Source organism: Miscanthus floridulus, chromosome 11, assembly GCF_019320115.1.
Source record: "Miscanthus floridulus cultivar M001 chromosome 11, ASM1932011v1, whole genome shotgun sequence".
Taxonomy (NCBI): Eukaryota; Viridiplantae; Streptophyta; class Magnoliopsida; order Poales; family Poaceae; genus Miscanthus; species Miscanthus floridulus.
The window spans coordinates 82814509-82841884 of record NC_089590.1 but is presented as its reverse complement, the minus strand read 5'-3'; the positions used below and the strand labels follow the sequence as shown (position 1 = coordinate 82841884).

The 27376-nt window shown below is 50.2% G+C and overlaps 2 protein-coding genes across 2 annotated transcripts; one reads left to right on the top strand and one right to left on the bottom strand.

Annotated features, from left to right (window-relative positions):
- The first annotated feature begins 254 nt into the window (after positions 1-254).
- LOC136491387 (plant intracellular Ras-group-related LRR protein 1-like) lies at positions 255-4273 on the top strand. The gene is made up of 4 exons (XM_066487662.1): positions 255-439; positions 1675-1942; positions 2868-3037; positions 3169-4273. The coding sequence occupies exons 2-4, from the start codon at positions 1712-1714 to the stop codon at positions 3863-3865; spliced, it is 1098 nt and encodes a 365-aa protein (XP_066343759.1). The 5' UTR covers positions 255-439; positions 1675-1711; the 3' UTR covers positions 3866-4273.
- A 1354-nt stretch (positions 4274-5627) lies between these two features.
- LOC136494016 (uncharacterized) lies at positions 5628-7088 on the bottom strand. Its single transcript, XM_066490156.1, has 2 exons — positions 6646-7088; positions 5628-6081 (listed from the first exon to the last, which is right to left on the bottom strand). Exons 1-2 carry the CDS (start codon positions 7057-7059, stop codon positions 5899-5901), a joined length of 597 nt encoding a protein of 198 aa, XP_066346253.1. The 5' UTR covers positions 7060-7088; the 3' UTR covers positions 5628-5898.
- Between the last annotated feature and the right edge of the window lie 20288 nt (positions 7089-27376).

Below are 27376 nucleotides of genomic sequence, written 5' to 3'. Positions count from 1 at the left end.
TTGGGATGAACTAACATGGCCCAAGTGATCTGCAGAGAGAGAGTGTGTGGGCCCACGGGCGGGTACGTACGGAAGCACCGTTGGGTGTCCGGCTCCCGATGCGCGTTTATAAAAATCGGCCTTAGGACAGGTGCTAGCTGGAGTAGTACCTGCACTACACACTGTACCGTGTGGAAAGGCCAAAGCTAGCGTCGTTGGGTCAGCTTCTTGCTGTCCCTTCGGTTCCGTTCCGTTCCGTCGGTTGCGTCTCCTCTCTCGCCTCCCTACCTCCTGCTATATATCAGGGCCCTCGCTTGGCTCAAGGCTCAGCTTCTCCTTCCTCGCCTACGCCTAGCTGCCTCTCCGTTCGATCAGCTACCACCCCCGGCCAACCAGTTGCCTCCACCGGCCATAGCTGCTGCCAGGTCGTTCCTGGAAAGAGCAGTTCAACTTCAGAGAGGTAAGGTCTATTTGAGTAGAAATTAGCTTTAAGCTACTGTCACTTTTGGTTTTGGATTGTTGGATATCTGATGGTAGGGGGTTTCAGCTTCAGCCGCATGCATGCAGCTATGGGTGTTCTTGTGTTTGAACTTCTTTCTCTTTTATTCTACTCCCTTTTGTCATGCTTTTCTTTTCCTTTTCCTTTTCCGTTCCAGTTATTTGCCTTTTCTTCTCGATCGAGCTCCTCTTTGGCTGTTCTTGGCTTCTTGCGTGCGCCGCCAAGAGCGAGCTGAGGGATGCGTGCGTGCATGGGTTCCTGCTGTGGTTTCTCTGGTTGCAAATTTGTCATCGCGGGCGGTTACACCTTGGGTATATAGCGGTAGCTTATCACAATTATATTTTCGCTTTATTTTTCTGTATCTCTGTCTTGCTTTGTCGACGGCTACCATGTGCATGCATTCTCTTGACCTAGCTAGCTACCTAGGCTCTGAATAAGTATATCCTTGGTGCGATAGCTAGCAAGGACACAGAAGCCAGCGACTGACTTCTTTTTGTTCTTACTAAACTGCTACTGGTGTGCTAGTTTGTTTCTTTTTCTTTTCCTATGGGTGGTTGTGCCCTTGTTTAGTGATTAGCTAGTTAATTGTTCTCTACTCTTGATTTCAACGCTCCCTCACTTCGATCGGTGATGTGGTGGAGAATAACATGCATTTATCAACTCTCAAGTGCTTCTCCATTTTTCTTTGTTCTTGGACATCTCGCCTCTCTCAAGAATATTTATATATGGCTTGATTTTTTCTTTGGAGCGCTATGAAGTTGATATTGAAAGCTTACGTTTTATCTCAAGTTTCCTAGACCCTAGAGCAAGAAATATATACTACAGTTAAAACCCATCCTTTTCTAGAGAGGACCTTTCGACAGTGTTTTCATTTGTTTCCACTTGTGCCTTCTCTCACCAAACCATCTTTTCATGGCCAATAGCATTCCTGATTGTAACATCCACGAGACCACAATCGATACCAGTGCCCACCCTAGCGTTGTTTCTTGTTAGCACGGGTGTCACACATGTCCCAATCTTTTTTTTTTTTTTTTTTTTTTTGCAAAAGATGTCCCAATCTTATTTAGTTGCATAGTACATCTTAGGCGTACGTACACCCATGGTGGTGTCAATTATGTCTGTTGTCTCTTCTCCTCTGATCTCTGTAATCGTCTTTACTGATGATGGCATCGTCTTTCTTTCTTCTTTTCCATTAGTTATCAGGAGTGGAGAGAAGCTAGCTAGCTACGAGACATGAGGGACATGGGAGAGAAGAGGAGACATGGGCACGGCCATGGCCATGGACATGGCCATGGCCATCTTGTTGGGTTTGGAGTCGGAGGGGTTGGACATGCAGAGCATGAGGAGAAGCGCATGGAACCGAAGAAGCTGGACATGAGCAGCATGTCCATGGACACCCTGCCACATCTCACCACGCCCCTTGGCAACATCACTACCTTGGATCTCTCCAACAACAACCTACAGGTATATATATTTTAGTCCGTGGTAGGTTTCCACTTTTGATCAGCAATTCTTGCTTCTTGTGTTGCTATCTTTGGCATGTGTTCCTTGTCGTTCTACTTTTGTTGTTTTCCTCATCTAGTTAGAGTGATCATCCTTGTCTCCCATTTGTTCTCTCTATTAGAATGGATAACACGCAGAACACTTATCTTATATGGTGTTGCATATTATTATATCGCAGTGTGATAAGTTAACTGCAAACCTAGCTAGTGTGAGATAAGCATGAATTGTTATTAATATATGAAGGATAGCTCATCAGCTATCTAGTCATTTTCTCACAATATCTTGTTATTGCTTTGCCGCTTGGCTTGGCCTCTTGTATGTCATACATGGGGATGGAGACACAAAAAAAACAGATATGCATGCCTTATGACTTATGAGTTGTGACTTAATCTCTGGGTGCTAAAGAATATTCTGAAATTGCACGCAGAAAGAACCGATAGATCCGGGACATACAGTAGCTTATTCAGTTTTTGGTTTGACCTGGCCGGTGTGAATTTAAAAGGGCGAGGTGATCAGTACAAATGGCAACTTGCTGTTTGCAAGTACTACTAGTAGGTCTGAGTGGACTGGGGCCCTGAAAACGGCAACGAAAAAGCTAACTGTACGTCGATCTGTACCTCCATGCCATACGGATCTAGCCAAATTAGCCTTTGTCTTTATCGTTTGGCTCCTAAGTTACGGCTAAAAGTACTATTGACTGATTTGTTGTGGGAGAAAAATATTGTTCGTTGACTAAAAAAGTATAGCTTATAAGCCGAGCGAACAATATTTATTTGATAGGAAGAAAAGTATACCTGCTCTCCTCTGCTGTTCATTATTTGGTGGATGGAAGAATACAGTATACATCTCATAGCTAACGTGTTGTCGTTGAAAATGAAAACCACAGAGCATTCCGGAGTCCATAATCGCGAGGCTCCTGAACGTGGTGGTGCTGGACGTGCGGTCCAACCAGCTCAAGTCGCTGCCCAACTCCATCGGCTGCCTCTCCAAGCTCAAGGTCCTCAACGTCTCCGGCAACCTGCTCCAAGAACTGCCAGCCACCATCGAGGAATGCCGGTAAGTAACCATCGTCCATATGGCTACCTAGCAAATAAAGTTCTCGAGACACACATGCATGCAAGCATATGAGCGGCACTGATTCACTCACTGGCTTGCTGCTGCATGCCTACGTGACATGTATGTACCAGTGCGCTGGAGGAGCTGAACGCCAACTTCAACCAGCTGACGAGGCTGCCGGACACGCTGGGCTTCGAGCTCCACGGCCTCCGGCGGCTGTCCGTCAACTCCAACAAGCTGGCGTACCTGCCGTCGTCCACCTCCCACATGACGGCGCTGCGGTCTCTGGACGCGCGCCTCAACCGCCTGCGCGCGCTGCCCGACGGGCTGGAGAACCTCGGCGGGCTGGAGGCGCTGAACGTGAGCCAGAACTTCCAGTACCTGCGGGAGCTGCCCTACGGCATCGGCCTCCTCGTCTCGCTCCGGGAGCTGGACGTCAGCTACAACTCCATCGCCGCGCTGCCGGACTCCATGGGCTGCCTCACCAAGCTCGCCAGGTTCAGCGCCGCGGGCAACCCGCTGGTGTGCCCGCCCATGGACGTCGTCGAGCAGAGCCTCGACGCCATGCGCGCCTACCTCAGCGCGCGGATGAACGGCACCGCCAAGGCCAAGAAGAAGAGCTGGGTGCCCAAGCTCGTCAAGTACAGCACCTTCTCGGCGGGGATGATGACGCCCGGCCGCACCAAGGTGAACGGGAGCAGCACCGATGGCCTCCATATGTCGGATTACCGGTCGCTCGACGGCGGCGGCATTGCGTCGCCGGGGTTCCTCAGCATGCTGTCGCCCCGGCGTCTCTTCTCGCCGCGGAGAAATTCGACCAAGCACTAGTAGCTTAGTACGTAGTGGTCACTGGTCCGGCGAGCTATACATTATGCATGTGTGCTCCCTCCTTATTGCTGCCTGTTCGCTTGCTGCATGCTTCGAGTGTTCATCAGATGTGCTGTGCTCGTATTGTAGCACAAGCTAAAGCTACTGATCTTGCTACTGCAGGTGTATATGCTTCAATTGAAGAGAGGTATATCTGAAGTGTGTATAGTAGTACGTACTGCAGTAGGGCATTGATGTACAGAAGAATTAAGGGTGTCTTTTTTTTTGTTTCATTGTTTACATGACATGTGCACTGCCACTGCACTAATGCTTATGCTGGAGTAGTCTTTTTGAAGGAAATTGTGTCATCTACAGTATATGTTCAGTGAACCTAAGACTTTAATTAGTGGAAATACTCTCGAGTCTCTACTCACTTGGCCAGGAAAAGGTTGAATTATTGCTATGGTAAGCAATTACAGGCGTGGAACTGGTTATCCTAAGCACCTCATCCTCTAAAACCTTCCTATAGACATTGCAGGTGTAGCAGAAAACTAATAGTTGTATAACTGCGATCTGACGGACAGTTTTGTACATGATGCACTATGGTTTTCCAACCTACTGATTTGTATAATTTTTTAGAGTTCAAGGGAGAACCCCGGGCCATTAGCATTGCTATCAGGACCGAGATCAGGTTCAGAACGTTTACAGCATCAAGCATGTGTCATCCAAAATAGAGCACAAACAAGCTCATGAGCCCTTCAGTTCAGATTCAGATACAAGGAAAAGAAACTACCACCAACAACAACTAGCACACAAGAACTAAAACAAACACTAGATGCCACCAAAAAATTGCCCAATGATGAACAGTATCATCACAGTTAGCAAAAGGGATCTCCCGCCTAGGTTCAGAGCAAGGTCTTCAAAGGTATCAACCAAACAATCAAGCATGCCCTCCATCAGGTACTAGTCACCGAGATCTTTTCTGGGCTGGAGGCTAGCTTCTCCAACTCGTCCAACACCACCTTGTATTGCTCCAGGTGACAGGGTATATTAGTTCCCAGTTTTTGAGAATTATTGAGATGGATCGCCAAATTTGCCACATACCTCGCCACCTGCCATTCTGAAAACATAAAGAGTTTCTAAGTTTCCACAAGCTCCACATTGCAGCAGCACCGTACATGTTTTCTCTCACTCAACCAAAATTCAGCAACAGCTTCGAAGTTATAGACTTTGTTCAGATTAACTACATGGACTAGCTGTAACCACATTTGTTTTGCCACCACGCAGTCAAAGAAGAGATGATGTACTGACTCAAAATCTGAGCAGGAAAGGCATGTTGTATCAACAAGAGCTTGCCGTTTAGCTACATTATCTCTTGTCAAGATCTTGCTCTTTGATAGGAACCATAAAAAAACATGTACCCTGGAGGGTATACGCAATCTCCACACTGCTGGCGTATGCACTAGTTTTACACCCCTAAATTGACCAAATGATAAAGGGATTGAGAGTATTGCCCTGTGGTAGGAGGTGATGCTAGATGCCAGCTGCACCACCACCTCCCACTTCCTTGCTGTCTCACTAGTCACTATCTACACATCTCCTAAAAGATGCATCTGAGATGTTCTCCATCCCAGAGATCAGCAACAGTAGCAGTTTGTTCATTCACCAAAACGTAGAGTCTACTGATTTGTATATGCATGAACGTGTAGTGCCTTCGTTAGCTGAAATAAAACCTCTAGGGCATGTTAGTTGGGAAATGGGCTGAGATAATCTAAGACAGAAATGATAATCTCTCTCCAATCCAAAATACTTCATCACTTTATCCACCTTAATGAACTGCTGAGACAGGTATACAGTAAGTGAATGGACAATCATGGAAAATCAGAAGGCAAAGTACGACACAAATATCTCCGTTACATTGCTGAAACATCTAATTATCTATGGCTTTGTTGCTAGCAGAACATGTCATGGAAACAGACATGTGCAGTTCTGAAAGTTTTGATCATCCTCTGTAATGACAGCAGACAGAGTGATGAACAATAGACGTTCTTTGCTTATTTGCAAAGCTTGAGCTTCTTGAAGAATGAAGAAACCTGTGACTTTGGGCAGGGTGCTGTGGCTATGCATGTTGGGATGTTCTCAGGCTGCTCTATCCACAGCTTGTGCCGGACACCAGCTGCTTCCAGTTTCTCGGACAGGTTCTTTAGCTGTGTCTCTCCTTTCACCTCCAGTGTTACCTGCATTTAGATAAAAGATGACCAAATTATTTGTTTTGAAAAGAAAGGTGCTTCAAATGGAAACATCAATCAATCAAAACGAGCATATAAAATGAACGCCCTTACAACCACGGTTGTTACAGATGCTAGTTAAGTCAAAAAAATTTGTAGGGTATTTCAGTTGTTCAGAATCTCTGCGTGAAGATTTTTTGTGTCAACAATTATTACCCAAGCATGAAGGAGAATCATCCAGTCCTGCAGGAAACTGCTAGGTGTATAAAGAGGTCTTACAAAGACCTTGTAAGTTGAGTTGTAATACATTCTTGTCCTTGTTACGTTACTGAAAGTTGAGTTGTAATACATTCTTGTCCTAACGCAGTGCATCATGAAACTACTGACGTACTAGGTAATGACGCTCATGCCTACCATCAGTCCATGACCATAGCTCTGTAAGCAATGACTCAGATTCCGTGTGCTAACAATACTAAGCGAGAACCATGTGGCCACCAGGGTAACGCGAAAGGCAGACACTTGACACAAGCAAGATACTGGAGATCGTGTGGAGGCAAAAAACGTCGAACATGCCTTGTGCATTCGGTCGAGGTTGTCGGGCGCGCAGTAGGCGGCGGTGTCCGGGTGGTCCCGGTGCGCCCACACGGCGGCCACGGCGGCGTGGCAACCCTGCGCCACGACGCTCCCCAGCGGCCACGCGTCCGCCAGGTCGCGCCGCAGCACCACGTATTGGACCAGGACGTCCACCACCTCCTTCGCGCCCTCCTCGCCAGTGGCGGCGGCAGCGTCCGGAGCAGAGGCGGAGGCGGCGGCGGCGTTCATGCTGGCTCGCGGCAGGATCCCGCGAAGGGAGACCCTGGTGATCGCCGGGAGGACGAAGGCGGCGTTCGGCAGTGTGGCGGCTACCGGTACTGGGAATGACAAGCGAAAGGGGAGGAGGGTCAGCATAGCTGTCAACTTGGGTTTCGTACTCCTTGCATGTTGCATCCTGTCATCTGTTCTTTCCCTTGCATTGCAAAATTTCCTGCCATTTGATTTCCTTTTCGATTCAAATGTTCCAAGCCATGTTTGGCATAACTGAAGTTAATTGGTTGTGCAAATGCAGAATCCATACATTAACAAGCCCCCTAGAAATCACGTGTTCATTTTAGCTGAATTTTCTTTTCTATACTTGCCGTTGCTACGGGAGTATTAAAATTTTGAACGCAATTCAATTGAGAAAAAATAATGGATTAGGAGCCTCAAAATTTTCAAAGCAAACAAAAGTGTGAATAAAATAGTAGATCAAAATCAACCGAGAAATAAATTTTAACTCGGCTCATCGACGTACTATTCTGAGGCCGTTTAGTTCCTCTCCCTAAAGTTTATTTTCTATCCCATTGAATGTTTGGACACGTGCATAAAGTATTAAATATAGACTAAAAATTAACTAATTGCACAGTTTACAACTAATTTGCGAGATGAATCTTTTAAGCGTAATTAGTCCATGATTTGACAATATGGTGCTACAATAACACATGTGCTAATGACGGATTAATTAGGCTTAATAAATTCGTCTCGTGTGACGGATTCTGTAATTTATTTTTTTATTTGTATTCGAATACCTCATGCGACACCCTCATGTGACATCCTAAAACTTTACACCCTAAATTTAAACAAGCCTCGTGCCACATTGGCAACAGTGCCAACAAGTGCAATGACCGATAAGTTTTCCACAACTATCTCTTTCACAAAATTTCCAAACCAATTAGTGGAGCATGAATTTTTTTAGATCATTCGACACTACAATCTATCTGATCCTAACATGTTTTGAGCCACAAAGAGACATGAGCACCAATTATTTATTAACCGAGAAAAAGCGACCATGAAATGAACAGTTATGTTTGCTTCTAGGACCTCTTTGGTGCTAATTTGTCGTCGTAACTATAAATTAATTAATGTAATGTGCCACAAACATACCATCTTCCATCCCTGGGTTAAAACTCAAATTGAAATCAACAATCCACAACCAGCCACTCAAGAAAGAAGGCAATGGGCAACATGAAGAGCATCCCCGTTGTCACCTATATTGCTGTGACTTGCCAGTTTCAAACCCCATTGCCTTCTTCGTCCTGCTGTTCCTCTTTGCACAGCTGCTGCCACTGTGACTTGCCAGTTTGAAAATTGAAAACCCATTGCCTTCTTCATCCTGCTATTCCTCTTTGCACAACTGCTATGGGTGGCAGCTACAGCACCAGAGTCACAGACAGTTATGTGTATCTTTATAATTTCCTATAAACCAACAAGCATTATTAAGAATTGGGAATATAATCAATTCAAATGGCTTCCTATATTTTGTAGATCAAAGCCAAAAGAATAATATTCGCCAAGATAGTAACTTCAATGATAGCAACACACATGCTACATCATTAGCTCTGAATTTCTATTTTTTTCAAAGAGAGGGGAAAACTCTGAACTCAGCTCTGAATTTCTAATCTTCTCAAAGAGAGGGGAAAACTCTGAACTCCTGAACATTGAGTACATTAGCTCTCAATTTCTAATCACCTCAAAGGGGGGTGGGGGGGGGGGGGGGGGACTCTTAGCTCCAAAACATGCCTAGTACAGACTGAATGTCAGCTTGATGAAGTGCCCATATTCAGAGAATGCCAATGCATATTTAATGTGTTGATTGTTTCTTCTATCTAGAAAATGAGGCTGCTGGAGGTGGAAAGATCTGTAGAACATATTGCTCAAATCAAGAGAGGTTTCAGAGTATTAAAAAGGTGTTCATCCTATCAGAGCGCACATATGATTTAAGCATGTATTCGAGAGATTGTTTGAAATAAGCAAGTACACAGAAAAGATTTAAGTAAATTAAATTGGGAACAAGCAAGCAGCTTACAATTAAATAAAAAAGATTAACTCAATGGAACACAGAGGCAAGAAATAAGTAACGAAAGATTATCACATATACAATGAATTCATGCTAAACTATAAAATCAAAGGAAAAATAGTTAGCAGTACATTCGAGCTGTATGTGACCCATGAGTAAAAAGAAAGAGAACAAATTCAATTTTGCGATAACAAAGAAGATGGTTCCTATTTTGCGGGGACTGTAGTTCATCTTCTCTGTAAGGCCAATGTGCTTTGCACTTTGGAGTTTGGACTTTGGAGATGTGTGCATGAATATATCTTTCTCTAAAAACATGGGTTACTTAATAAGCATAAAAAGTACACATGAATTCAGCAAGCTCTTGTAAGAACACTGTAAGGGCCCTCCTGGGGGAGGGGGCTTCGGTTATGGAGGAGGAGTGGCGGCTAGGGTTAGGAGGCGTGGGAGAGGGGGATGGTGCAGGGAGAGGGAGGGAGTTGGCAGGGAGAGAGGGGAGAGGTAGGGGAAGGAGCAATTGCTCTTCTATTGCTTAGATTGGATAGATTACATCTCTCCTATATTTATAGTCTATACAGGACTTGTGTTCCAAACTACGGGAGATATCCTTATAGATTGGATCCTCCTTTCTTAAACAAACCAAACTCCTATCTTAATCAATCTGCGGCGGCGTGCTACATTACCATGGGTGAACAGTACCCGTGGCGCTGCAGTACCCGCGGGTGCTGTTCACGCCGGGTTTGCTTTGGCACGATAGGGGACCTTAGCTGAGTCCTTGTTCCTATGCGGGGGCCCATCCATCAAGCGTATGACATCACCCCCTTCTCCACTTAGCGCGTCCTGGTGCTGAAGCAAGGCCCAATCGTTGACGCCGTCTGGTGGAAAAGCTTGCCCTGGTAGAATGGCCTCAACGCGGACGAGGAGGCGACCACGAATTGGGCCAACTCGGATCACGTTGTCCCTCGTGCGGTCGATGATGAACTCGAGGCAGTAGAGGAGGTTGCCGATGTAGTCATGGAGGTAGAAGCTGTATGGTGCATGACCTCCTAGGGGTCCTGCTGCCTGGCGGGCTGCTACGAGCAAGGGATGGTGGATGGCGGCATCGATGGAGAAGTGGAGCATCTCTCGTGGTGGTGTAGCGAAGTCATGGATGTTGTTGGCGACATTGGGCAGGGTGTAACTGTGACAGAACCATCCGAAATAACACACCTTCGAAGGAACTTGTCTTCCACTAGACACTAAGCACCCAGAAAGTAAGCTACACCAGGCGGTTCCGTCGAGCACACCCCAAGGGAGAACTCAAACAATCCACGTTTTTCATCCAGAATCCAATAATGAGAACAGGTTTACAATACTTAGTCCATTTCAAACAACAAGAGTTCTCGAAAATACATTATTACAATACCAAGTTCAGAGTGCGGAATTTAAACAGCGAAATTGAAATAAACATCTAACGATAAGATACAAGGATCCGTCTATACCCACCAGACGAATCCTCCACACAACAGTCACTCCTCAAGCTGCACCTGCAATAGGGGTAAATAAACCCTGAGTACACAATGTACTCGCAAGACTTACCCGACTAGTGGGAATAATTTCTCAAATCCAAAGGATATGATAAGCTTTATGGTTTGCTGGGTTTCTTTTTTACGAAAAGCATTACTAGTAGTGAATCCTTAGGTATGTGTTTTATTAGCAGTCATGATTAGTTCATTAGCTGACCATTCTATGTAAGCACATATTCTACTTTCAAGCAAGAGTTGAACAATCAGATCCATTCATCCTCTTTCATCTTCTAGTTCTTACTACGGTGCTACACCATAGTCAAGTCATACTGTATCACACGGCGATTCACGAACCAATGTATCCCAGCTGGGTACCTCGAAATACACGCCCTACTTGTACCCCAGGCACAAGCAAGACCAACCCACCACTCTCCTATCAAGGGGTCCAAGTTCCCGTCCAAACTTGGACTCCAAGCTCCCACTCCTGAGTCCTGAACTCAGTGTGGTGCTTAGACCTCCACTGTCCCCGCCTCCAACCAGTCGGTCCAAAAAGAGTCAGAACCCACGACAAGAGAGCAACGAGCCTTCCTGCTCCCATAAGCAAGTATGTGCTCAAGATAATAAGTCTGTGACCTGACTACTATACACAGCAACGGACGGTCCTCAACCGACACGAACAGGAAAAATAGTGTAACCAAGTTATGCCCTGTTGTCCGCAGGACACAACCTATTACACCCACTAATACCCGTACCATATCTATGTCCGGTCTCTATTTTCTTTTACCATTTTATCATGAAAGTAATAATAATAATCACCTATTGTGAGTAATGGCAGGTTACTCACGCTACCGATAGCCTAAGCATAACAACTACTCAACCTATGCTAGTAGGACTCATAGGTAGGTTTATCTATGCATGTAGTTTCAATATAAATCATGTAACATAAATGCACATCACACATATATATCCAGTGATTATTCAAAATAAGGGTTATGCACCGAGGCTTGCCTTGGGCAGGTGGATTGTCAGCTAAGTCAGTCGTCGGTGGCTCCACGGCTTCCTCCTGTACGAGGACCTCCTCCTCGTACTCCTCGATCACCTCGTACTCCTGGTCTCCGGTGGTCACGGACTCTACTAACTCGTTCTCTACATGCATGCAACGATGATGCAATACTTCGTATTTTAGCAACAACAGCTCTTAAAATAAGAATACATCTACTAATCTACTAAGCTGACTCTAATGACTAAGATACTAAACTAACTAGTATTTTCACCAAAACAGGTATGGATTCATCTAACAGGTATTAACTTAGCAACTAAAATGGAATCTTACTCTTATTAGCGATTTAACTTATATTACAAAAAGGAGCACCTAACTATCCTAGTGCTTAGCCTATTCTAGGGCTACAAAAATTATAGGGAGCACATAGTAATACCATAAAAGTTAGTGTAAAATTTTCAAAGCTAAAGCTATCACCATTTTGCCACAAAAATTCACGCAATATTTAAACTAATAATATTAAGCATCCTTAATTAATTTAATGGCTCCTAAAATCAACATATATTTGCACAAAATAAATACACCAACAGATAGAGAATAATTCTAGGAGTCTAACAAAATTTATTTCATAATTTTTGGATATCTACATGATTTTAGATTAATTACACAAAACTGGTTCTTAAATAAAAATACAACACAATTTCTAATTCTTTACTAAAAAGACGAACCAAACTAGCCCAACGCGGCCCACGCAGTGCGTGGCCCACACGCTAAGGCGGCCCACAGCGGGGAGCCCGCGTGCGCTGGTGTTTTAGCGAAAACGCCCCTGAGCTACCTACTATTCTCGTAGCTACTATTCATCCTATTTACTTAGTCATCACTTATGCACGAAAGACCCCGAGAGAAGCTGTCTTCGCATCGGGGAGGTCCCCGCGACCCCCGTGCTCATCGGCGTAGCGTGGACCGATATGGCCCCGTTACGCCGACCAACCGGGACCCTTGAAGACCTAGGTATGGGACCGATGCTCACCTATGGACCAACGCACGACGATGGGCGGTAGTTGCATGAACGGAGGTGAAGTAGAGCGAGCTCTCCCCGGCGGTGAGCGACCTGCAGCGGTGGCAACCATGTTTCGGTGAGCCACAACATGCAACAGATAATAGAAGTGAGAGTAAGCATTAGTGACGCACCACGATCCTACCCGTGGTGGTGGCCTAGCCGGAGACGCTCCGAGCAAGTTTGGCCGCATGCGTAGGGCGAGCTCGACGGCGAACCATAGCGACACGGCCATGTTAGCGGCATGGAGGCGGCTATAGTGCTATGACTTGGGTGCGCACGACGAAGAGGGGTTCTAAGCGGGGCTAGTGGTGTGGTCAATTCGACGCGATATGACAATGTTGGAGCTAGCCACGCTGAGGCGGGCTAGGCCTTAATGGCGCGGTGGCGGGAGCAAAGCTCCAAAATTGGAGCTCGGCCTAGCCATAATCAAGGTGGGGTGGGGGCAATTGATGATAGGATGTGAGGACGGAGTTGTGGGTGCATGAAATTGATGGGAGATGACCCCTTGTAGGTAGGCGCGTTGGCACGGCTCGACGACGACAGCAAAGAGAAGGAAAGAGAGAGAGATACGGGGTGCGGCCGGTGACTCAACGAGGCGAGCCTTGGCGAGATGCGGTTGACGCGACCAGTGCAGCCCATGGCCAAACGCTAACCGATAGACGTGCATGCTCGCGACCGTCGTGGCCCGCGCGCTGCAGTGCCATAAATGGCATGGCGATGGCGATCCGACCTCATGCGCGTGGCATCAAAGCGGGCTAGCAAAGCAGCATTGTGCAGCGGCAGCGGCTGCGTCACGGCACGAGGTCGGTTGGCGACACGACATTGCGCGGGGTAGGGGCAGCGCCGCTTAGCCGGGCAAGCCACAACAACGACGGCACCTCACGGTCGGGTCAGGGCGACCAGGCCAGCCAAGGCGGCAGTGCGCGTGTGCACGCAGAGCCCACCGATGCCGTGACAGCGCCCTCTCGTAGCTTGGTGACCGCGCCTAGCCCAAAGGGCTTGCCTGAGAACGTGATGTGCATGGATTTTAAAGCAGCGACTACCACTAAACCATTGTCTCTAAACCGAAACCGACTTCACCATGATCAAACTGATACATGAGGCTGCTCAGCCGAGCTAAAACACCAAATCACTCTCTAACCCAATGTCTCTAAATAAATTGCTAAACTTAGCAATGCCCAGTTGTACACAAGCTTGAAATTTTTCTAAGTTTTTTGAGTTGAACTCTATTTCAAATTGCATTTCTAAGCTATTGAAAATATTACTAAGCAATATTATTTTTCAACAACAAGCATTTCATTGTCATTTTCAAAGTTTGCACTTCCAACTTTATTTAATTATCACACACATGTTCTATAGTATTTTTGTTCAATAAAAATTAGTTTTAAACCCTACTTGATATGCATGAACTATCGAATCAACTTTCGTTTTGCATTTTTATTGATCATTTTGAGTTAGAGAAACTGATCTACACACTTTATCACATGCATTAACACATAAACATGATGTTCATGACACGTTTTAATAATTGATTTAGGGTGTAACACCGAGGGGGTTATAGTAACTAGGTACTCAACGCCAAATGGTTGAGGTGGAGTCTGAAGGTGGCGTCGTCATCAAGTGCAGCATGGTGCCAAACATGAGGTCGCCCCCATTGAACCCATCCGAGGAAAGTCGAGGATGGTTGGAGTTGGGTTGCAAGCTGATGTAGACGTCGATGCGGAGGGGTTGGCAACCCAAATCATCCAGGAAGATATTAGTGGTGTGGGAGACCATGCCCTGTGTCCGTGCTTGGCCCACCAGAATACCCGAGGGGGCGACATTGTGATGAGGCACCATCGGTGGGTGGCAGCCGAGTGTGAGGTACCTCATGTGTGATGGTCTACCGAGTAGGAGCGCCTTTAGCATGTCTAGTAACAGTGGCAAAGTCACTGGGATGTAGAAGCGCCAGTCGAAGAAGAGCAGGCCTTGGTCAATAGACCATGCTGGAGCAGCAGTGCCATTGCCAATGGCGAGGGTGATGTGGCATAGTTCCTGTATTTGAAGTATGGCGCGACAAAGATGGCCGAAGACTGCGTTGATGGTAATGACATAGTCGAGGGCGCTGGTGAGACGGAATCGGCTTGCCCAATTCATGATGCGGCGAGGTGGCGATGATGGTGCTGGGTGCTCCCATGGTGCCAATGTGATAAGCGGCGGCCCTAGTAGGGCGATGACGGTCTATGGAGTGCGTCAAGGAAGGATGGTGGTGAAGGAGATGGTGTCCCCTTCTCAGTAGTATTGTTGCTCCATGGCGGTGAAGTCCCACGTCAGACGACCAAGGTGTGTTGACCCAGGCGTGCCTAGGATGATGTCGATGCCGTTGCCGATGTCAAGGAGGAACGCATCGCTCTGGAAGGTCTCCGCGTCAATGTGGAGTTGGACACTGAAGGATGCCGCCTGGCATGACACTTTGTTGTCGCTGCCAACGAGGATTGTGTTGTTGATGCGCTACTTGAGGAGGCCGATGAGACGAGCGAAGTTGATGTTGATGATGTCATGTGTGGTGCTCGTGTCGACCAGTATGTGGGCGCTAGTGCCCAATATCACTCCTGTAAGGTACATCGGGTGGCAGACATGAATAGCGGGCTGTGTCGTACCTAACATCATTAGGAGGCTATTGTCGATGTGGTCGATGTCATAGTCGTTGGTGGCCTCGATGTTGAAGAGATGCTTGCACTTGTGGCTGTGGGTGAAGGGCTCATCATAGTTGAAGCATAGGCCCACTCAGTGGTGTTCCGTCATCTCCTTGGAGGTGAGGCGTTTGAAGGAGCGCGGTGGTGCAGCTGGTGGCATGCCTATAGATGCTGGTGTTGGTGGGGTTCAGGGTGATGCCTTCAGAGGCAGCACCCAGTTGGATGGCTTTGATGCCGCTGGCTTGTTGGTGTCGGTGATCTCCACCGCTCACCGATTATACGTCCAAGCAAGGGACATGGCCATCTCCATGTTTGGTTGCTGCCCAACAAGGCTCCGGTGTGTGCCACGTGCGCCAGAAAGTGCTCCTTGTAGTCGTTGACTGTCGGTGCAGAAAGTGACCAACACGTAAATATTTGTAGTTTTGTTGTAAGCTGTGATCGGATGTGGCCTACCACTCAATGACACAGGGTTTATACTGGTTCAGGCAATATGCCCTACGTCCAGTTTGAGTCGGTCGATGACTTTATTCCTAAGCCCAAGTGCTCAAAGTTTACTGTGGGGTTACAAACGGAAGGGAGAAAGATGGGAGGGTACAAGAGGTCCGGTCGGACTCTGGTCTGAAGGGCCGAGAGTGATGGGAGCTCTGCTATGTGCTAAGTGTTCGAGTATGTACTTGGTATAACTTTAGAGTGTCTAAAGTTATAGAGGGTGAATCAATATAAGTGAATTGATCGATCTATCTATTGGGAGAGAGTGCATCCCCTTTTATAGATCAAGGGGATGGCCTTACAAGTGAGAGGGAGAGAGTACGTATGCTACTAAGTCTTGTTGCCCACGCCGACGGGTACAAGATGATGGTAGGCACCCACAATACTGTTTAATGTCAGAAGCACGTGGGAGGTTACGTCTTCTTCTTCTAGTATGGCAGACGTCGGTGCCCGCCATACTGTTGAGGCCGAGAGGCATGCAGGGGGTTTTACCATGTTCACCTGGTACAGTAAATATCGGTGCCATCAACACTGTTAATGCCTAGAGGCATGTGGGGGAGCCTTACCATGTTGGTCTGGTATGGGAGTTGATGGCACCCACAACATTGTAGGGAAAATGTCGGCGCCTACAACACTGCTTGGGTTCTGTTATGCCAGGGAGGTCGTAGGGTACTGCCCTACAGGTGTATAGGGTATGTTCCTCGGTATTACGGTTGACTTGGGTGCCCTACTTTACTTTTTCCGTCTGTTCCCTGGTCCCTACCGAGCAGGCATCCCTAGTCGGTTGGTTCCAGTTGGCTCTGATTGTGCCAGTCGAAGAAGAGCTATAAGCAGGGGTTCGGTGTATCCCTGGTTGGAGACGCTGGCCGAAGTCAGAAAGTGGTGTTTGCCTAGGCCCTCCGGTCGGAGAGGCCATCTAAAGGTGGGCCGGTGTTGGAAGCGAATGTTGTTCCTTGTTTGTGAGGCCTTCCGGTCGGAGAGGCAGGCTAGAGTCGGAAGCGGGCGTTGTTCCTCCTCGGCCAGGTCTTTCGGTCGAAGATTGGATTGTCCTTCTGGCCTATTGTTTAGGTGTTTTGGGTCGGCCCATGAGTTGCGCGTCATTTACAATATTGTTTGCTGGGCCGAGCCTTTATTGGGAAGCCGGTCCATAAGGGACCCCGGGTTTATGAATACGACAGGAGCCCTCGAGCCCCGGGCACTTCGGGTAGAATCGTCTAGGAGATTTTTGTCTTGACGGCGGGTGCGAGCGAGCGCACCCGCGGGTGTAGCGCCTGAGCCCCTAGGTGATTCGGGTAGAATCATTTGGGGGGGTCGTGTTTTCTAGTATGGGACATTTCGTTTTGTCAGCGGGTGTGCGCGAGCGCACCCACGGGTGTAGCCCCCGAGCCTCTGAGCGATTTAGGCCGAATCGCTTGGGGGTTTGTCAGTGGGCATGTGTGCGTGCATTTTTGTTGAGACAGAGTCATCAACCAAGGTGTCATGCGTAGTCGAGGCAGTTGTTTTTAGGGATCGGGTGAGACAGAGCTCGTAGATCCTGGTGTCAGGCACAGCCGAGTGATCAAAATAGACTCGTGGATCTAGGCGTCGAGCGTGTCGAGGGATTTGGGTGAGTTGGAGTCATGGACCTAGGTGCAGCCAATGCATTTTTTGTGTCTTGAGCCCTTGAGCCCTGTTGGCTTTTGGCAGGGGTTGGTTGAGTTTTGTGCGTTACCCCATCCGTGGTTTCTTGCAACCGGAGAGGCTGAGCTAACGTCGCTTGCCCAAGCGCTCGGGCTCGAGTGATGTGCTCGGTGAGCTTGCTAACGGGTATGATCGAGTGAAATTTGGGTCCGTCGTTCATGATGGGGTCGGCATAGCCCTCTTGTGACATTCCCCTACTCCTTAACCTGTAACCCGACAGATGCCTGGGTCGTTCCAGAGACTGACCCGGGTGGCCCACTTGCCTCCCCTCAATGGAGATTCTATGGGTTTGGAGTGGTTTAGGATCAAACGAGAAGGTTGAGATGACCATGTCTGCTTTGGGGCAGAATGGGCGAGGGCCACTCGGGGCTCATCTACGTTTTCTCCACTGGCTCTGTTTGACATGAGGCGGCCTTGAGCCCTTCATGGGTCGGCCTTCGAACCCCGGTCGGTCGTTGCTCATGTTGAATGAGGCAACTACCGCTTTGTGACGCAACACGAAGCGTTGTGATACATTAAACCACATATGCAATGCCTTAGCCCCTGAGCCCTTAGGCAATTCAGGTAGAATAGTTCAAGGGGCGTGGGTGTATGGAATGAATGCATGTATGGATGTATGAATAATTATAAAGAAAGAGTGGGGGTCGGTAATGTTACCTTTGATGACTCAAGTGACGGGGTTTAAGGAGCTCCAATCAGAAATGTCCGACCAGGATTTGCACACGTCGTTCGTGATGGAGTCGGCATGGCCCACATGGGGCGTCCCTTTGCTCCTTACCTGTCCCTCAGCGTTCACCTGAGCCGTTCGATTAGACTTAGGAATCCCGTTGGTCTCTCCTGGCGGAAGGCAGAGGGCCGCCTACGCACCATGGCGCCTTGTTTCTCGCGCCCATCATGCGGTAGTGGTGGGCCATACCCAGGCCATGTCCCATCTAACTAGGTGTCGTTCTATTGGGTAGGGTGCGTCCCATAGTATCCCATCCACATTGAATGGGGGAAGGGAGAGGGTTTTTTGCCCCTGTCGTTTCGCCTTTCCTCGATCGCCGTGCCTTTCCCAACTATTGTGCCCCTTTCTTTAAGTAGGAGAAGGGAGAGGGCTTTTGCCCCATTCCTTCACCTATTCCTCATATGTCATGTCTTCTCTTTCTTCCTCCTTGCCAAGAGCGTCTGAGTGTCGTGGCAGTTCCTAGGAGAGAGAAAGGGGAGAGCGAGGGAGAGGAGAAAACTCACAAATTCATTCATGAACCCAGAGTGAAATGTTGGGCTGGAGGTCATCCGCTATGGGGGAGTCGGTGCCGGAGGCCTTCGCTAAGAAGGGGTTTCTGTCGCCAAAGGAGGTGGCACACTGGAGGGCTCCTAGGAGGGAGGATTTCCCACAACCTTGGCCCGATGAGGTTGTTTCCTTCCTTGCCTTCCATGAGCGCGGGTTAGGATACCCCGCACACTGGTTCCTGCGTAGGCTCCTCAATGAGTGGGGCCTGGAGCTGTAGCACCTCAATCCGACTAGGGTGCTACATTTCACCAGATTCATCACCGTGTGCAAGTCCTTCCTTGGGATGGAGCTGCACGTGGATTTTTTCTGGCAGATGTTTTCTGGGAGAGCTTTGTCGGAGGGGAAGCTGCTCATGGTCGTGCTGCTGGGGGGCTTCGCGCTGCAGAAGAAACTGAGTGCGGGGGGGGGGGGAGGGGGGGGCTTGTACCCCATGTATATCCCCTATGACTCCAACCATGGGTGGCACAGGGAATGGTTCTATATCAAGAACCTAATGGAGGCGCCATTCCCCCCCTTTCACTGGTAGGAGGCCGGAGAAGCTGGAGAGCTGGTCATGGGGCCCTGCCAGACGACAAAAGAACAAGGTGGAGATTATTGAGGTGGAGCTCCAGAAGCTCGTGCGGTGTGGCCTTAACAAGGTACGGGTGTTCCACACCCTCTTCCACCGTCGGGTCACTCCACTAGCGGAGAGGATGCGATCGATGTGGAAGTACAATATCCAAATGACGAGGTCTAGAGTCGCCTCGACTAGGTGCTACAGCTGAGGCCTAAAGAGAACCTCAATGGAAAGCCCGGACCTCTCAACTCCTCGGTGGTGTCTAAACTGGTATGCTCCCCTCTCTTTACTCTGTGTTCTTTTTCCCATTGTTTTCCTATTTTTTGATCGGGTTGCCTATAGAGACTTGGAGTTTACAAGTCCCAGCCGCACCTTCCGAAGGGGCCGGAGGGCATGGCACGGCAAGCTGCCCAGAAGGAGGCGGTGGATGCCAGGAAGAAGAAGAAAGCTGAGGAGACTCGGTAGAAGCATGAGAAGGAGAAGGAGATCACCCGGCGTGTGCGGGATAGGAAAATAGGACTGACATCGAGTCAGAGCTCGAGTTAGAGGACCCCACAGAGGTAGGGGATGACACGTTTTTCTCCGAGGAGGAGGAAAGCCAGGAGGTCATTGCGACCTCAACGGAGTGTTGTGATCCTACGGCCGCACACGCTAGCGGTGAGCAGGAGGCAGAGAGGCGCGGTGATGTTCCTACGCCGAGGAAGCGTGCTGCGAGTGCGGATGCCATCGATGAATGGGAGGCAAAGTGGACGTGGTCACCACGCCCTTCTGAGGTGCCACCGGCCTCTTCCCCGCCTGTCGTGGGTGTGGCGGGACAGGCTAGGCGGTTAGAGGAGCGAGCTCGAACCCGCGTGCCATTGGGGCCAGCTCCAGCGTGCGACTCATAGCAGGAGGATGCCCCACCAGCTGCTCCGGTCGACGTGCCCTGAGTCGAAGTTCGTGGTGACTCGCGGGCTAGGTAGGAGCCAGTTGGGTCGACTTCGCCCCTTGCTGGAGTGAGGGGCGTGGGTTGTAACTCAGGAGCGGTCTTCGCCCTATGGGCCCATTGATGTCGGGTCAGGGTTTCAGAGTCATACTGCTTACATCCCGGTATGCCTTTCTTTGTTTCTTTTCGATCTTGCTGTTGAGTTTTTGGAGTGTGACTGACCCGTACCTTTTTGGCAGCGGTCGGATGTTGTTGAGGCTGAGCATCGCCGCCACTCCAATGCGGGAGGATTGGAGGCCCACCTTGCAGCGCGCCGTGGCATGTGGTTGGGAGAGCATGGTGGTGGTGGTGGGTCCTTACCTTTTGGGGGCGGTGCCCCCTAGGCCGGTCGCTAGTACGGCGGTAGCAGCGGCGACGGTGTTGGCGGCAATCCCGGTGGTGACAGCGGAGGCCGTGGTGGAGGTGTCCCTTATGGCCCCTACCCCACCAGCTGCGGCAGAAGAGGAGAGAGAGACCAGGCTCCCTGCCTCGCCAGGCTGAAGGCTGCATGGCTCACCTTCCCGATCAGCGCTGGAGGTGTTGGGGGGAGGTGCAGCTAGGATAGAGCCGGAACATCTATCTGTGGCCCATGAAACCAAGGTGGTGGAGATCCCCTCTGACGACGATGTAGAGGACGTGGTGGAGTTGCCAACGTCGTCGCAGGAGCTAGCGGTGGTTCGGTCAGGGGCTAGGCCCTCCAGTAGGCTGGAGGAGACTGACCTAGAGTGGCCCTGTCCTAAGGACCCAACGAAGGTTTGTTTCATCCTTTGGGTTTTGCAATAGTGTCAGCTCTGGGACATCCTTAGGGGAGAGGACTCACCATGGAGTCCGATCTCGCCAAGCTATCGGTGAAGCTTGAGGAGGCCCAAGAGCGGGTTGAGTCCATCCAGCGATTGGTCAAGGTCGTCCTACACCATGCCGTGATGATGAGTTTCCCGTGCTCGTCCTTGACCCCTTGGTCTTTCATCGGTTGCCTCGGCATGCTTGCTTCTCATTTTTATAGGGTCTAGAGGAGATGTCATGCTGCAAGTCCTGTTTCCTTTAGATGGAGCATGCTCGGATGGCCGAGCTTGAGCGCCAATTGGAGTTCGCCCACCGCGAGTCCTAGGACCAAGCGACGGAGGTGACCGAGGTGCGGGTGGTGGAAGTGCTTGTGGCAGAATGGGCAACTGTCGCAAACTGGGGGCTTGAGGTGGCGAAGGCCGCTAGGCGGAGACGGAGGTGGCGCTATAGAAGTCCTTGGCACACACCGAGGTAGCGCTCCAACGAGCCCTAGAGACCCTGGATACGGAGCAGAAGGCCCTGGAGTCAGTGTGAAAGGCCCAGTCGGAGGCTGACTAGGAAGTGCTCATGCTTTAGGGCTGGATGATGGGGATGGAGGTGACAAACGCCCGGCTGCGCGAGCAGGTGACCCGGTAGACGGAGGGACTCTCCATCCTCGACAACAACCACCTCGATAAGTACCTTTTCTGCTTTCGACATGTTGGTTTCTTCCTTTAGCTTGATTCTGAGCTTATCGTTCTTTTTCCAGAGCTGGGTGGAAAGGTGGAGTCATTGGGGCAGGACCTAGAGACGGCCAAAGTGACGATTGGCCAGAATGCGGAGTCGATGGCCATGTCCCTTAAAGAGTGACGTGCTCTCAAGGGGGAACTTAACCAGATACGCAATGTTGCCTAGCTTGTCGTCTCAAAGGTCTTTGGGTCAATGCCAAGTACTAGTGCGCCCGTTATCCGACTGGCGGAGGTTCCAGATGAGGTCCGGGCCTCATCACCGATGGGCTGTTCTACAGAGCATCGGGGGTGTTGACTTCGGTGGCGACGTACCACCTGGACCTAAACTTCACCACCATCTACAGTGGGTATGCCGACGGCTATAGCATGGAGGACATCCAGTCGCTCAGGGAGAGCTTGCTGCCACACACAAAGTTGTTGGCCGAGCAAGTCTCTGCGTAGTGGGTGATGGATGCTCACCGTGCAGACATGGCTAGAAGCGTGCGTCAGGAGGACGTCGCCCAACTTGCGGATGGCATGGAGCCTGGGTTGGAAGTGGACATCGCCCCGCCTCCAACTGAGCCAAATGTTGCCTAGTCGGAGGACGAGCAGCCCCTTCCCTCACCAGTCGAGCCGGTAGTCGATGCCGCCGTGGAGCCGTAGTAGAAGTTTTAGAGTACAAATACTTTAGCAAATGTAGAAGATAATGTCATGGGGGAGCCCAATGTGTAAAGCATTTTTGTGTATTTATGAATACAATAACTTTGTTTTTGTGATGGAACTACTTCGTTTGGGGAGGCTTGTTCCGTCCGTTCCTTATTTTTACTTTAGCATAACTTTGTTTTTTATTCTCCTCTTTTTCGCACCTGCCCGTTCACACCATAGGCTGCAACCTTAAGAGCCCGGGCGTGGCCCACGAGGCTCAGTCGCTTGTAACTGTAGGTAGAGGCGGGGTGTGATCGGTCAGAATATTTAAAGCAAAGTTACGTAAGGTAATTAAAGGAATGGGCTACCCTTTCATTCAGGGAAATGTATTTATCATATGATAGTAAAAAGAAGGGTGATATCGCACCCCCGTGGAGCCCCCAAGCGACCTGGACTGAAAGTGTTCGGGTCGGGCGCCCTATGGGAGCAAACGTTAAGTAAAATATGATAAGACTGAATTTTAGGGGAAGAAACGACGTAGTTGTTCGCTGTTCCAAGTGTTGGTGAGAACGTTGTCGTTGTCATCCTTCAGTCGGTAGGCGTCCGGTCAGATCACCTTGGTCGCTGTATAGGGACCTTTAGTCGTCCGGATCCTTGCTCGCTATGCCCCCTTTCTTAGCCGTTGCTTCTTTGTCTTTTCCTTCCTTCGGCCCGCCAGCCTGTCACGGAAGGCGCTTGAGGAGCTCGCAGTCCTTGTAGAGGTGTTTGACAGGGTAGGCGTGGTTGGTGCATGGGATATCCATGAGCTTGTTGAAGTGGTTAGGCAGGCACTGCTGGGGCTGCTTGCCCATGCGGTCAGCTGCGGTGACCAATGCGGTGTTGTTCGGTCGGCGCCAATCCTTTTTTTTCTTCTTGCCCCTCTATGTGGAGGGGCCCTTGTCTTGGTCCACGCGCTTGGCCTTGCCTTTGTCCCGACCTCCATTGAAGACAGCTCTGACCGCCTCCTCGCCGGAGGCATGGTTAGTGGCGACGTCGAGTAGGTCGTGGGTGGTACGGGGCTTCAGGCAGCCAAGCTTGTGGATCAGGGACTCGCAGGTCATCCTAGAGAGGAATGCACTGATGACGTCCGTGTCGACACATTAGGGAGGGAGTTGCATCATTGGGAGAACCTACAGATGTAATCTCATAGGGACTCGCTGGGCTCCTACTGGCAACTCTTGAGGTCCTAGGAGTTACCATGGCGAACATACGTCCCTTGAAAATTTTCGACAAAGACCCTCTTGAGGTCTGCCCAGTCACTGATGCTATTGTGTGGGAGGAATTTGAGCCACGCCTGAACATGTTCCCCCACGTAGATGGGGAGATATTGAATGATGAAAAGGTCATCATCCACCCCTCCCACTCGGCAAGCGAGCCAGAAATCTTTGAGCTAAATACTAGGGTTCATCTCCCCAGTGTACTTGGCAATGTTGGTGGGTGGTTGAAAGCGATGTAGGAACGATGCTCTCTAAATACATCGGCCAAAGGCCCATTGTCCTAGGCCCTTAGGGCTGGGACTCTGGTCGTCTGGCTGGCGACCATGCCTGGGGCGCGTTTCACCGCTCCCCTCGATGGTTCGGTCGGGACCCGTGTCGTCTGCCCTCATCGCTGCCTGGTGGACGTCATCATCATGCTAGGCCTGATGCCAGTTGCAGATGACGTTGCGAGCGTCTTGGTGCGGACTGGGCTGTTCACGTACTAGCAGTCGGTGTGGAGCAGGCGCTAGGCCAGAGCGTGGGGCAGCCACTACCTCTCAAACCGCGCTTGGCGGCTGCAGCGGTGAGCGGGTGGAGCGATCCATCTAGTGCGTCCCCACTCCCTCAGTGGGGAGAGAGGGCGCGTGTCGGAGTCACGATGCGGAGCTTTTCGCCTGTTGAACAGCAGCGGATTCTACCAGTGCCTGGAGGTTCTGGTATACCACCCGCTCCTAGGGGTTGACGGGCTCGGGAACGCCATGCAGAAGCATTACCGTAGCGGTGACGTTCTGGCTAGCCCGAGCAAACTGTGGGGGGTCGTTCCCCTTGTTCATGATGTTGTGCAGGATCTGGCAGGTGCGACCCCAGGCACCGCCCACCGGGTCATGCGCATGGGGCGCAACGTGCTGCACCGAGTGCACCGACATGGGCGGTGGCTGGTTCTACCTCCATCGTCGTAGCTCCTCAGTGTGCTCTTGTGCAAGCACGAGGACCCCCCACGTGGGTCTGGAGGGGTGTGAGTCTACAGAAACTCCGCAACCACCGGCGGCTGCCCTGGAGCGTCTGCCATAGCGCACTCCCAGGACAGACGGTGGCTAGGCGCCACATCACCGATGCTGCAGCCATCGCTCTTAACCTCGTCATCCAAGAGTTCATGAAAAGTGGTGGGAGCATAGCTCGCCATTCCCACAAATTTGGATGTGAGAGGGGGTGGCGCCAGCGTCCTTCAGAGCCCCCGAGCGCATGCGTCCGCGAGAGACGCGAGGCCATAGGGGAACCGGTCGTGCGGTGTTTGCGGTGCGGACAATATGGTCCCTCTAGATAATTGGCGGGAGATAGTAAATAGAGAGTAAGTAACAGTATGCACATTACTCACAGCGGGGTTTGAGCAGAGAGTTTGCTCGGAATGAAGCGCGGGCGCCTCGTCATTGAAGTCGCCATGCGTCCTGGAGCCGATGGAGGGCGCCCCTCCGACGGGCGTCGGAACGAGTGCCTCCTCACGGAGGTGTAGTACACCGAGCCAGTCGGTGACAAAGTCTAGGCTTCCAAAGAGGAAGGCCTGGGACGGCTCAAAGACGGGTGGAACCCACATCCCAATAGGTGGGAGTGTGGAAAACTCCAGTGAGCCGAAGCGAGTCATATCGCTTGAGCCTGCCATGGCGAAGGTGATAGAAAAGTGGGCCATCCGATGACCAAAAAGTGTGAGCATACAACGTCTTCCCTACGAACGACGCCAATTGTCGGTGTAGAAAGTGACCAATATGTAAATATTTGTAGTTTTGCTGTACATTGTGATCGGAGGTGGCCTAGCACTCAATGACATAGGGTTTATACTTGTTTAGGCAACGTGCCCTACGTCCAGTTTGAGTCAGTCGGTGACTCTATTCCTGAGCCCAGGTGCTCGAAGTTTGCTATGGGGTTACAAACGGAAGGGGAGAAAGATGGAGGGTACAAGAGGTCCGGTCGGACTCTGGTCTAAAGGGCCGAGAGTGACGGAAGCTCCGTTATGTGCTAAGTGTTCGAGCGTATAACTTTAGAGTGTCTAAAGTTACAGAGGGTGAATCAATGTAAGTGAACTGATCGATCTATCTATTGGGAGAGAGCGCATCCCCTTTTATAGATGAAGGGGATGGCCTTACAAGTGAGAGGGAGAGAATACGTATGCTACTAAGTCTTGTTGTCCACGTCGATGGGTACAAGATAATGGTAAGCGTCCACAATACTATTTAATGTTAGATGCACATGGGAGGTTGTGTCGTCTTCTTCTAGTATGGCAGATGTCGATGCCTGCCATACTGTTGATGCCGAGAGGCATGCAGGGGTTTTTAGTTTTACCATGTTTGCCTAGTATGGTAAATGTCGGCACCCACAACACTGTTGATGCCCAGAGGCATGTGGGGGAGCCTTACCGTATTTGTCTGGTATGGGAGTTGATGGCGCCCACAACATTGTAGGGAAAATGTCAACGCCTACAACACTGCTTGGGTTCTGTTATGCTAGGGAGGTCGTAGGGTACTATCCTACATGTGTATAGGGTACGTTCCTCGGTATTATGGTTGACTTAGGTGCCCTACTTTACTTTTTCCATCCATTCCCTGGTCCCTACCGAGCGGGCGTCCCCGGTCGGTTGGTCCCAGTCAGCTCTGATTGCGCCAGTCGAAGAAGAGCTGTAAGTAGGGGTTCGCGCATCACCGGTTGGAGACGTGGGTTAGAGTCGGGAAGTGGTGTTTGGCCAGGCCCTCCTGTCGGAGAGGCCATCCGGAGGTGGGCCGGTGTCGGAAGCGAGTGTTGTTCCTTCTTCGTGAGGCCTTTCGGTCGGAGAGACGGGCTAGAGTCGGAAGCGGACGCCGTTCCTCCTTGGCCAGGCCTTTCGGTCAGAGATTAGATTGTCCTTCTGGCCTGTCGTTTAGGTGTTTTGGGCTGGCCCATGAGTTGCGCATCGTTTACAACGTTGTCTGCTGGGCTGAGCCTTTGTTGGGAAGCCGGTCCGTAAGGGACCCCGGATTTATGAACTCGACATTGACAGTGCCAATCGTGCGTAGGGACATGAGCTCGGCCAATTGGTTGCGGCAGGTATGAGGGCCGAATCGCTCGTTGATGTGGTGATCTATCACCGCGTTGTCCTACTTGAGGTGCATGTACCATTGCTGGGCGTCATCTATCAGACAAGATGCATAATAGAGGTTGTTGATGTAGCTGAAGGTAACTGTAGCCATGATCGATGTGGTGTTGTACGCGTCCTTGGTGTGTGCAGGGCCGATGTAGATATGGGCGCTACAAATGTTTCACCCGAAGGCAGTTTTGGATCTGCTATCAGTTGAGTAAGCTGTAAGGAGGGCGGTGTTGTTGCTCCTCCTTTGTGTGTGATCTTCGGAGTGGTGAGTTCCGGTTGAGGTGGGTCTGCTATTGGACGAGAATTTTCGCAGCGATCGAAGAACTCATCAAACTTCTTCTAATTATCGAGGACCATGTGGATGTCGTTTTCGGCATCCACCTTGGGCGTGGATGCTCGATGTTGTTCATGTGGGCGTCGTTATCCACAAGCTTGGTGGCACGGCCGCTACAGGGATGGCTGGCGGCGGCGTGGCTAGATGCATGGCCGCTGCGGGGTGCAGCGAGGGCGCAGCGGCATAGGGCAGCAGCGGGCTGCTGCTGCTGTTGGCGGCGGTGGGAGCCCCAAAGTTGGTGATCGGAGCATACCCGTTGTTGAGGCTAGTGAAGAACTCGTCGTCAAATATCTTCTTCCACTGATTGGTCATGTTGCGGATGTTGGTGCTGAGGTTCTCCATGATCATGGTTGGAGTGTTGCCCGAAGGATCGATCTGGTCTCCGAATACCAGGTGTAAGGACCCTCCTGGGGGAGG

What these genes read in the sequence shown, in the direction of transcription:
- LOC136491387 (XM_066487662.1), top strand. Translation starts at nt 1,712, where the DNA reads ATGAGGGACATGGGAGAGAAGAGGAGACATGGGCACGGCCATGGCCAT. An exon ending in TCTCCAACAACAACCTACAG is followed by an intron (nt 1,943 to 2,867) that starts GTATATATATTT and finishes TGAAAACCACAG; the next exon opens with AGCATTCCGGAGTCCATAAT. An exon ending in GCCACCATCGAGGAATGCCG is followed by an intron (nt 3,038 to 3,168) that starts GTAAGTAACCAT and finishes TGTATGTACCAG; the next exon opens with TGCGCTGGAGGAGCTGAACG.
- LOC136494016 (XM_066490156.1), bottom strand. Translation starts at nt 7,059, where the DNA reads ATGCAACATGCAAGGAGTACGAAACCCAAGTTGACAGCTATGCTGACC. An exon ending in ACCTCGACCGAATGCACAAG is followed by an intron (nt 6,082 to 6,645) that starts GCATGTTCGACG and finishes ATCTAAATGCAG; the next exon opens with GTAACACTGGAGGTGAAAGG.